The following is a 12309-nucleotide window of genomic DNA, read 5'->3' on the forward strand; positions in this document are numbered from 1 at the left end:
CTATATTTGATTGGTCGATATATATTTATACGCAGATAATGGTGTGCACTTGAGTCTTTGTCGGTGAGAGGCAGCTGGCGCCTGGCTGGTGCCTGTAAATATGTTACAATTTGCCATTAAACATGTATGATGAATAGGAAGTTCCAGCAACGAGATGGGATCCCACAGAGAGCTCTGTGACCCATTTCCTCATATGCAAAGAGGCCTTATAGGCTGTTCAGCCACCACTAACGCAACAAAAATGCATCCATCCATCCATCCATCCATCCATCCATCCATTGAGCCATCCAGCCATAGATACATACATACATACATACATACATACATACATACATACATACATACATACATCACTCCCTTTTTTCAGGTTTCCCACTGACGCTGCACGTTTCTATGGCCTCAGAGAAACAATGCAACTCATCCATTGTGCGCTCTGGGCTGGTAGCGCTTTTCTTTTCTTTATCACATTTCTTACCTTTTCTGACTGAAGGAGGAATATTTTTTACACAATTCCGAAAGACTTTGGAGCAAAGGAGCTAGGCAACCGCAGCCATCGTCTTTGGTCAGTGGTCGCAAACATTTTTTAGTAGCGTACCCCCTTTCTTTTTTCTTTTTTCGTCCCAGCTTCACTGGCATTGGGAGAAAAACAAGACAGCTATCATCAATTATGTACTGTTTGTACTATGTACTGTTTAAACATTATATATAACCAATATGTTTTTGCCACATTTTTCTTTAATTTTCGGAGTACCCCCTGCAGGGGGTGGGATGGAATTCAACATGCATAGACATTAACTATTTTAAGCGCTCGCATGACTCACTGATTTGAAATGCATTTTCCAGAGCTATATCCTTCAAATTCAAATTTACAGAAATATAAATGAAGGTGGGAAGGGCCGGGAATATGAGTAAGAATGATCCCACCTGGTTAAAAAGTAGAATGAGGAAACATGTATATGTATATATACCGGTATATAAAAACAATTTTTTTCACATGACACATTCATAGAAAGTTAATTTCAGTACACTACAATTGTAATCCAATTGATTTTTTACTCTTCAGCCTTGAAACGTTTCTCCTCATACAAATAAGAGATTTGATCAAATATAACAGACGATTTGCTGCCGCTACTTTACTTCTCCCATGTTCTGCTTTACTATTACAATTATTTAATTAGTCTCTAAGAAAGTAAATACAGTATATCAGTAACCACTGATTGGTTTGCAAGTTTCTGCCGGTCTTTGACCTGCCCCTGAAACACCTAGAGGCTAAGTTTATTTCTTGAGGGACTTAAATGCGAGAGAGAGAGAGAGAGACGAGAGAGAGAGAGAGAGAGAGAGAGAGAGAGAGAGAGACGAGAGAGAGAGAGAGAGATACTGTAGAGCTTTAATTTCATTGTTTCCGGGATAAGGGGTTCATTAAATCTTAATAAGAGATGGCTGGGTATAATTACACCCGTGATTATATTGTGGTTTGTATTGCTGTTTCCAAGCTCCAGAACATTAAAAGGCTTTTTCCAATTTTGGAAATTTGGGAAACTCATGTGATATAAATGAAAGAGCCCAGTAGTAAGCATAACGGCCCTCTCCTCCTCAGCCTCCTGTTCTCTTCTTCCTCTCTTCCGCTCCTCTTCTCTTTCACTGTACCAGCCCTCCACCTTTGTCTCAACCCATCCATCATTCTCTCCAAACCTCCCTGCCACTCCTCCTCGTGTACGTCCACCCTGTGGGCTCCATTTGAATACAGAATGTTAGTTTATTTCCTGCTGTGGAGGTTGGCCCCGTTAGCCCGCCCACCCACTGTCTCTCTCTAATAATTGAGTTTCCAGGGCATTATCCCGAGCCCCATGTTCTCCTTTCCCCTCGCACCTCGACCGTTGTCTCTTATTGACTCATTGCTGACTGGGATATTGCATTTTATTAAACTGTACTCCGAGGATGGTCTGCTACGGAAGGGGGCTACATCCCAGGGTTTAATGAGATGAGCTCAAGACCGGACCAAAACCTGGCTTTACCATAGCCTTTACTTCACGTCACTTCACTCGTTTTGTTGACTATCCGAGCTTGAGATAAGATTTTTTTTCCCTTTTGGATTATAGATTAGCGCTGGGCGGTGTATCGATATAATATCAACATTGTGATATGAGACTGGATATCCTCTGTGCTTTCGGTTATCGTTATATCATGATATTGTTCAATGTCGTATTTAAAGAAGTGAAGAGAAGTGTAGGAAGTGGTTTTGTGGACCACATAACGGGGGGCCATAGTTTATAGTTGCATTAGTTTTAATGCTGATAACGGGTGGTATTACTCTTAGGCTGTATTACAAGTACAGGCAATGTAACTTTCTGAACTCCCTAGACTGCTCTAGCTGTTATAACCATTGCCTCTACCTGCTTGGTCTTGACTTTTTTCTCAAATATTTCCTGTGTGGAATCATCTTATCAAAGTGCCGATAATGCCAATAATCCCCAAAATATTGCCAAATTATCAATATCAAGGCATTTGTCAAAATACAGTATATTGTGATTGATTCTGTTAATGTCGCCCAGCTCTAACATACAGTAGATGTTATGGCTGTGTGAAGCTCACTGTCGAAAACGTCCAAACAGTGAAGGAAATGTCAATTGAAGGGGCTTCGGAAATGCTGTCAGATTTCCCTGGCGAATAGGCCGGTTCACTGTTTCACTGCAACATTTATTGACTTGGAAAGTAATATTTAGGTGCTGTATCTTCACCTGGCAAGGTGCAGATCTCCAGTAGTTTAGAACCAGTCTTCTTCTGCATTTACCCGTTCTGGTTGGACGACAGACACAACGTGCTCACCATTCACTACATGGTGTTGACAGGTGAGGAGTTGATAGGGTGAAAGGGTATGTTCTTGACTCCTCGCTGTGTGTCTCCTCATAATTGAAGGTTACACAGAGATAATCGGGAGGAGGTGAAGGGGCTGCCTACCTCCACAGCATAACTGGGTTACCATGGGTTACCATGTGATGTGGCGATGGGCCTCAGATGGTTAAGTCAGGTGTGCATTTGTAAGAAGTCCATCTATTCGTAGAGATAGTCCTTGGGAGTAGGCACGTGATCGCATCTGTATGATGGCTATTGCAATAATGGAATATGGCTCAGGGAAGTAATTATGTGAGAGATACTTTTTTTTCTACCTCTTTAAGCAGCTGTTAAAAAGAACTGGATGAATGAATCCCTTAAAAAAGGAGTTCCTTATTCAGAAGTGGTTTCTGAACTCTGAACAACGAGACATTTTCCAGCAAACAATTTGTGTGACTGTGCATAAAGACTCGCCCGACTGCAAGGAGGAAACTCGTGCAATTTATTTCATCCATCATCCCTTCATCCTTCCCCTTCAGGTCCAACCCACTCATCCTCACTGTAACTCACCACCATATCAATATCAAGATCTCATACCTGGGGTGGTGGGAATGGAAATTGACCCCTTTTCAAGGTTTGATCTCTGTAGAACAAAGTAACAGAAATCAGAACACGGGAGAAGAGAGAGAGAGAGCGAGAGAGAGACAGAGAGACGTGAAGAAAAAAGGACACCAAATAATTTATTGGTCTACGAACTAACATGCATTCCCATGATATTAAATGAACACACAGCAACATTTGACTAAACACGCTCTTGAACACATGATTGAGTATGTGTATGTGTATTTGTGTATGTGTATTTGTGTGTGCGTGCGTGCGTGCGTGTGTGTGTGTGTTTGTGTGTTGTAAAGCCAGCGGTATTCCCATTGCTATCTGTTCTCCTCTCCATGGGCCTGGACTTGCGTGGCCAAGTTGTTGAAGGTGTCTTTACATGCTCTGACATGTAGCCTGCTTTGTGATTAAAACGATAACGCATGTCGAGAAAAGCTACAGAAAAACTAAAATTCATGGTTATCCGACTAACTATATCCATGCATACATATAAACGTTTAACTCGGGGAGGCGGGGGTCCTGAGTGACAGGTACATGTGGATTCAAAGCATCATGGAAATCATCTCTCTCTGTCTGCAGACTTTTCCCCATCCTTTGTGGTCCGGTTGTTATTGCTGGATAATCAGTCCGCTTTTTTCAACGCACAGCCTTGTCAACAGCACATTGATAGCAGATCTGCGAATAGCAGATCGATCGATAGCAGATCAGTTGATAGCAGATCGGTGGATTGCAGGTGAAATCGGTGGCGGAAGACGTCTTGTGTGTTTGGGGACCGAGGAGCTCAGGTCTCTATCAAGGAAATCCCTTTGTGTTGTGTTTGCACAACGTTCGGTATGTATTTCCAGAAATTACGGAAAGCGTGTAAGAGTCACTGTGGCAGATCCGCCTGCCACATGCCAACAGAGTGGTGTTTTCAGCGCCCTCCAACACAGAGACGCAGGCAGAGGTGTTGCAAACACAACAGTTTATTGTAGAGAGTGGCAAGATGTAACATGGCTGGAGCAGATGGACACATGTCATGACAGAAGCTCTCCGTGTGTGCGGGGATGGACGATTTACAGTACCTCGTTGATTGTTCTGACGAGCAATAGGCATACAGCCACCCTGGCCCAATTACCTAGACCCAAGATGTGGCTGCTTAGACCACACCACCCCCACACCACAGACTGTTTCTCATAAAATGCCAGCTAAAAATAGGAGCAAATGTGGGATTTCTAGTGGTCAAATAATCGTACAGATTACCACTTTAACTTGTTCGCTGGACAGAACTCTTTCACTGTTGAATTTAGAAGTATCTGGGGAGGGTTTGTGAATATAACATTTAAATACAAATCTGGATGCCTTTTCTTTGAAAGATACTTATGACATTTTTGTGCAGCAGTTGTTTGATAGCAATAGTGTAAAAATGTCTTAATTGTGTTTGTTTTGCAACTATTGCTGCCGCTGTTTTTAAGGTGGCATGCACTATACATTTCGTTTCTGACCCAGCGGACGTCGACTACCTTGGAATTTGAACTTAAAGTTAATTTAGCTGACTTAGTGATGGCCAACTTATCTTGGCTTTTAATTCGCTCATGAAAGCCAATTGTTTCACGTGGACCGCTTGTGGGAACAGAGCTGAGCGCATGCGCTGTCTCTTCAGAAAACAGACAGCTATAGCTACCAATGTTTAATAGACTATATTTTCCTGTTTGATGTCTAAAAATAAATAATAACTCATATCGCAAATGGTGCATAGGGAACCCAATTAGGCCTAGCAGGCATGCGGCCTCATTAAATGTGTTACTCCTTCCTCCTTTCTGAGATAACCAAATAAACTACGATTGACGTCACAACCGACAATTAAACATTCAACACCTCTTGAACCTTTTTTTTAAATGAAAAGAAAAAAAAAAGGATCATAGACTTTGTCTGGGGGGAGCTGTGTTTGCTGATTACCGGTGCTCCTTGATCTAATTAAGCGCCACCGGCTCTATTTGGTCTAACTAGGGCTTCGAGTGTCTTGATTGCGCCCCGCAGGAGAAATTCCAGCAACATGTCAAGGATGTGGCCGCTTTAGAAAGGTTCCAACAGAGTTAACGCTGAGGCGTTGCTGGGTCCCTTCGATTAATCTCAAAGGCCGTCATTTTCTGACTTTGTAACAATTTTCTTGAAAGCATTCCGTCGACGATTGATCGATGGGTTAATTGAGGTGGCGGCAGACCTCGCCACCAACAATAAAAACAGCATGTCGAGCGGCACATGCAGAACACATATACATTGAATGGCTATGTAGGAGTTCCGCCTGCCACACGCCAACCAAGTGGCATTTTCAGGGCCCTCTGACACAGAGACAAAGGGTTGAAAACCCACCAGTCAATTGTAGTGAGAGTGGCAAGATGAGCAGAAGGAAACTTGTCATGACAGAGGCTCTCCCCGTGTGTGTGTGGGGATGGGTGATTTACCTGTTGCTCGTTGATTCCTCTGATGAGCTATAGGCGTACAGCCACCTTGATCCTGGGCTCAATTTCCTAGACCCAAGACAAGGTGTGGCTGCTTAAATTACACCACCAAATTACATTACAAGCCAAACCCAGTTTATTGTAGAGAGTGGCAACATGGGGCAAGCCTGGAGCAGATGGACACATGTCATGACGTCTACTCTCCATGTGTGTGTATGTTGGGATGGGTGATTTACCTTGTCGATTAGGCGAATAGGCGTACAGCCACCTTGATCCAAGGCCCAATTACCTACACCCAAGACAGGTGTGGCTGCTTACACCACAGCACCCCCAGACCACAGACTATTTATTATAAAATGCCAGCTAAAAAAATTATCAAATTTGGGATTTATTGGTCAAATAATCATACAGATTACCACTTTAATTTATTCGCGGGACAGACTTCTTTCACTGTGGAATTGAAAAGTATTTGAGGAGGGTTTGTGAACATTTGTATAACATTTAAGTTCACATCATGTATGCCTTTTCTTTGCCTCATCTTATCTTATTATACTATTCACCGAGTTATATGTAAATGCATAAGGTCAATTAATTGTATTCTGATTTCATTCTGATGACACATTTTGAGGCTCGCGTGAACCAGTCACAGAGGCAACATGACTAGATGCATGAGTAGGTGATTTATTTTGTTATTATTGTGAAAGTTAATTTCACAATTTTCTTTGATTCAGCAAAAGCGCCTCTGATACCTGAGTTTTATTTATGAGGATAAACAAACTAACACGGCACTAAGGATGAAAGTCCATGGCAGCATCCAGACTGGGCTCTGTCTTACCGTGTCAACTGCGGGTACAAGCCAGGCCTCGTGCTGGGGGTACATATCATCTCCCCATGGCTCTCAGCTCCATCCCAGCTGCCCCCTTGTCCCATTTGGCTTGTCATGGGTAAATAATATTTCAGACTGTACTGTACTCTAATTATCTCATATTTATCAGTGTATAGACAGTAGACTTTAGTACAGCATACGAGCTGAAAATGAAGAACAAAAAAGAAGAAGAATAAAAAACATTTTTTTGGGGTCATGGCTCCTGCACATTCCTTTTTATGTGAACGCCAGAGGTGAACAGAGAATTAAATCAAAAGATTGTTTTAGTGCGAGGGGCATTTCACAACCCTCAGTTCATGGTGTACTATGCATACACGCAAACAATTTATATTTCACATCAAAGCGAGGTATAGAAATAACAAGACAATAAGGTCAGCACGGGTGTCGATGTTTTCATGCGAAGAGCGTCTGAGCATTAGAGCCATCTCCTCTTCTTTCCCTCGACTATCTCTTCACTTCCTTCCCACTACTCCCCCCTTCCCCATTGTCTCTCTTGCCTCTGACGGTCAAAGAAACAGTGCTTTTAGTGGGGGTCGGTGACAGACCCCTCCAGCAGGACTGTTGTGCTTTACAACTCACTATTGCCCCAGTAGTTAGAGGGTGTAGTCTCTCCTCCACTAATGGACGCCACAAACTGTTGTTCGCTGCTCTCAAATGTCCTGCTCGCTGTTCCTCGGAGTCGAGGCGTGGTTTAATAAGAGCCTGTGGATTAGCATTTCCAAAGCTCGCAGAAGGCGTTCAACCTTAATGCTTCTGTTGGCCAGAACATAAGAACCACCTGCCTAACATTGTGTACTGTAGGTTCCCCCCGTAACGCCAAAACAACTCTGACCGGTCGAGGCATGGACACCACAAGACCTCTGATGGTGTCCTGTGGTATTTGGCACCAAGACATTAGCAGCAGATCCTTTAAGTCCTGTAAGTTGTGAGGTGGGGCCCCCATGGATCAGGCTTGTTATTCCAGCACATCCCACAGATGCTCGAACGGATCGGACCCTAACCCCGACCATCTACATGAGGTAGAAGAAAACGTGATTCATCAGACCAGGCCACCTTCTTCCATTGCTCCATGGTCCAGTTCTGATGCTCACATGCCCATTTGTAGGCGCATTCACCGGTGGGCAGGGGTCAGCATGGACATTCTGACTTGTCTGCGGCTCTGCGGTTCTGACACCTTTCTATCATAGCAGCATTAGCTTTTTCAGCAATCTGTGCTCCAGTAGCTCTTCTGTGGGATTGGACCAGATGGGCTGGACTTTGCTCCCCATGTGCATCAATGAGCCTTGGGCGCCCATGACCCTGTCGCCTGTTCACCGGTTGTCCTTCCTTGGACCACTTTTGGTAGGTACTAACCACTGCAGACAGGGAACACCCCACAAGACCTGTCGTTTTGGAGATGCTCTGACCCAGTCGTCTAGCCATCACAATTTGGCCCTTGTCAAAGTCGCTCAGATCCTTACGCTTGCCCATTTTTCCTGCTTCCAACACATCAACTTGAAGAAGTGACTGTTGCTGCCTGCTGCCTAATATATCCCACCCCTTGACAGGTGTCCTTGGAACGAGATGAGCAATGTTATTCACTTCATATGTCAGTTGTTTTAATATGTGGCCGATCAGTGTATATATACATGTATATGTAAAATATATATATATGTACATACATACACACATACAGTATATGTAAAATAAAAAAACAAATACATACACAAAATACAATAACAACACATATATAATTTATATATATATATATATCATTTATTTGGATGGAGAGCTAGGCTGGATGGGTACTTAGCAGGATAATATATGCAATAAATGCAATTTCTTTATTAATTACACAATTACACAATGAATTCTATTTTATCATTACAGTTATGCAATTCTTATCATTTGTCAGCCGTACTAAATAAGCAACTTTCTTGCTCGGTGGCTCAGGATCAAGTCACTGCATCACTGCAAAGCTCAACATCCATAATGTTTCTGTAAATCAAATGTGTCTCTCTTTCACCGCTCTCCAGATGTGTCAGTGAGCCTGCTGTCCCTGCTGGTCACCACCTGCGGCCTGGCTTTGTTCAGTGTTTCACTCTTTGTGTCGTGGAAGCTGTGCTGGGTGCCATGGATCTCCCGCTTTCTCCCCGACGCCCTCAAGGGGGCGCACTTCCTGGGAGGAGACCAGCAGCCCGTCCTTACAGAGGTAACCAGGATAAAAGAGGCAACGTTTTGACACAAATTAAAGTGACTGGCAGCTCGAAACGCGAGCACAGCCTTATATAGTGAAATGAAAAACTAGCTAAGAACCGCTTTAACTAGCTACATAACAATGTAACTAGCTAAAAAAAGATTTCGCTAGCTGAGAAACGGTTTACCTAGCTAAGAAACTGTTTAACTATGTAAGAAACGGTTTAACTAGCTAAGAAACCATTTAACTAGCTAAAAAAAGATTTAATTAGGTAAGAAACTGTTTAACGAGCTAAGAAACTGTTTTGACAAGCCAAGAAACTGTTTAACGAGCTAAGAAACATTTGAACTAGCTAAGAAATAATTTAACTAGCTAAGAAACAGTTTAATTAGCTAATCAACTATTTAACTAGTTAAGAATATATTTAAGTAGCTAAGAAACAGTTTAACAATCTGAGAAACAATTTAACTAGCTAATAAACAGCTAACCAAGGAGCCTTGCCTCGTTTTCAAACTATCAGATAGCATTAACCGAGATGGCGGCGTGGTGAGCCAACCTGCCATAAGGTGAAGCGTTTGATGTGTGCTGTCCAGGTGGACGGCGAGGAGAGAGAGTACAGCGAGGACGGCTGCGTTAAGGAGCCCGTGGGGCCACTCTCAGCCGTGGCCGTCCCTGATTCGGCCATGAAGATCAGCCACACGTCGCCTGACATCCCCCTGGAGGCCCAGACCAAAGTGGAGAAAAACCACCTTCACACCTTGGCCAGGGACCGCGTCCAGCGACAGATCACTGAGCCCATCTCCTCCGTGCGGTCAGTGCACCTGCGTAGATTCCCAATGATTTCTTTCACCGCGTTATTGTAATTCAGCTCCAGCTCGACTGATACTCCTGTATTTCTTCTGGCAGCCACAACTCCATCCGTCGGCAGATGAACCTGTCCAACCCGGACTTCAACCCCGCCCAGTTCCAGCGCCAGGAGTCACTGTCCGGTCTGGGCCGGATCAAGCCGGAGCTTTACAAGCAGCGCTCTATGGATGGCGAGGACGGCCGGCGCGCCGACAGCTGCGGACGCCTCCTCTTCATCCTGAAGTTCGACTGCGACCTGGAGCAGCTGATCGTCAAGATCCACAAGGCCCAGGACCTGCCCGCCAAGGACTTCTCTGGGACCTCTGACCCTTACGTCAAGATCTACCTGCTGCCCGACCGCAAGACCAAGCACCAGACCAAGGTGCACCGCAAGACGCTCCACCCTGTGTTCGACGAGGTCTTCCTCTTTCCCGTGGCGTACGCGGAGCTGCCCGGCCGCAAGCTGCACTTCAGCGTCTATGACTTTGACCGTTTCTCGCGCCATGATCTGATCGGCCAGGTGGTGGTGGACAGCTTCCTGGACCTGGCCGACTTCCCCCAAGAGACCAAGCTGTGCCGGGAAATACAGCACGTCACCTCGGTAAGAAGGACACCACCGAAACTCTGTGTTATTGCAGGCCAGGTTTACCAGGTCCAACCAGCCCAAAATATTCACATCTACTTCTTCTCTCCCGCCGTAGAACTTCCTCTCTACTTCTTTGCTACTTCTTCTCTACTTCTTCTCTCTGACCATAGAACTTCTTCTCTATCCCATGCATGAACAAGCTCTATTAATTGGGAAGAAAGCAAACTGACTGGCTGGTAATTAACATGCTTCTGTCTGTTGTAAGGCCCTTGTGGACAAAATTAGATTTGGCCTCTATTATAATGACGACTTAAAATGATGGATTCCAATTTTCTTTAGCTTGAAAGAATTTTTGACTACTACAAAATTAATATGGACATGTGGTATTTTAGCCTCATATGGCCCACAACATAAAACAAGTAGCCCTGGTTGTCCAGACAGTTTTGTAATAGTTGCAGAGGTTGACATGATTCCTTGCATGTTAGCCTGGAAAGCCGACCAATCTGCAGCTCATGTATCATTTGCTCTGCAGAATATGTCTTGCCACCCTCCCATTCACACAGATTTCCACTCGACCTTGACAGGGTCGGCCAATCACAACCTTTTATTTAATAAAAGGGCGGCTTTGATATGATGAAGATGCAGAGGAGAGCTGTTGAGGCACCTTACCAAGATGGCTACTGCTGACATGGAACAGTGTGTTGAACCCGCTACCGCAGCACTATTAAAGGAACTGAATGGTATATTTTCCCGATAAAGCTTGGCTTTTTGACAGCTCGGCTCTCCCTATAGGCAAGATAAGCGGCCGTTCAGGACGCCATAACGAGGTGGGGTGCGGAGAGGGAGGGATTGGGCCACATTTTGCGCACCAGTCTCCCACTCCGATTGGAGAGACCACGCCTGCCAGCCATGGGGTGCCCTTTTGCACGGACGGAACCGTGCGTCATGGGGACACTTTCTCCTTGAATAACCCCCACTCCGTGCGTTATGCGCAGAAGATAATCTTATCAAGTCCACGAATCGTGCCCGTTCTTCCGTTGTTTCATCGGGGCACACGGAGAGGCGAAGGGGGCCAGACGATTCACACATCTAAAAATATTTATAATTCCCCTTAGAATCTGACTCGACTTGAAGAATCTCAGTCAATTGACAGGTGGGTTTGCAGCTGATTATTGGACTTGTTGACTTTCAGTGGGCAGCCCTACACGTGTGATTGCTCTGATTGGTTGTAGGTCTATCCAATTGCGTCCAGAGACATTTTGGTCTGCTCCTGTTGGTAATGCCCTTTGGAAATTCGAAATTGGAAATTTGGAGATTCCAGACTAATAAACATTTGCGAATTAGTCTGGAGATGCGTATGATAATGAATAATAATGAATATGGAGTGTTAAGATGGAGTGGAATATTCACTATTTGGGCTGGACAGTGTATCAATATGATGGTTATTGTAATGTAGTGAAACAGTTAAATGTTGTCTCTAATTCTGCACTTTTCTGCTTTCATAGACTGTTCTAGCTGTTCTAATCAATGCCTGGTCAAATTATCGATAACAAGGCATTCATCAAAACATAGCGGGATTTTATTTGATCAATATCGCCGTATATAAGATATATTTTATTAATATTCTCTATTAACACCACAGATATATCATCTTTACTAATTTATTCAACAATGGTAAACAGCTGAAGTCCAGTGGAAGAGAGATGTACTGAGCCAGTATAATCTGCACCAGACTGATTTGCACGCTGTTTTCTTAAAAAAAAACAGTTCCAACAATCCAAAAAAAGAAACACGTCCTTTAACTATCTCCCGCTCCCCCTGCGGGTGAAACTCATCCGCCTCATCCGAGAGGCAGAAACACAGAAACATACTTAGGTGCAGTTAAAGTTTGATGACGGCACCAGGAAACACTTGAGGATGTAGTGACCCA

General features: G+C 44.1%; 1 protein-coding gene across 1 annotated transcript in view; it reads left to right on the forward strand.

Annotated features, from left to right (window-relative positions):
- The window catches only part of syt9b (synaptotagmin IXb), a 44471-nt gene that overhangs the window by 1312 nt on the left and 30850 nt on the right, over positions 1-12309 (forward strand). Inside the window, exons 2-4 of the mRNA XM_080001782.1 lie at positions 8787-8962; positions 9541-9758; positions 9854-10394. Coding sequence (XP_079857908.1) covers positions 8787-8962; positions 9541-9758; positions 9854-10394 — 935 coding nt within the window. The remainder of the gene's footprint in view (positions 1-8786; positions 8963-9540; positions 9759-9853; positions 10395-12309) is intronic.

Source organism: Zeus faber (genome assembly GCF_960531495.2).
Source record: "Zeus faber genome assembly, chromosome: 6".
Taxonomy (NCBI): Eukaryota; Metazoa; Chordata; class Actinopteri; order Zeiformes; family Zeidae; genus Zeus; species Zeus faber.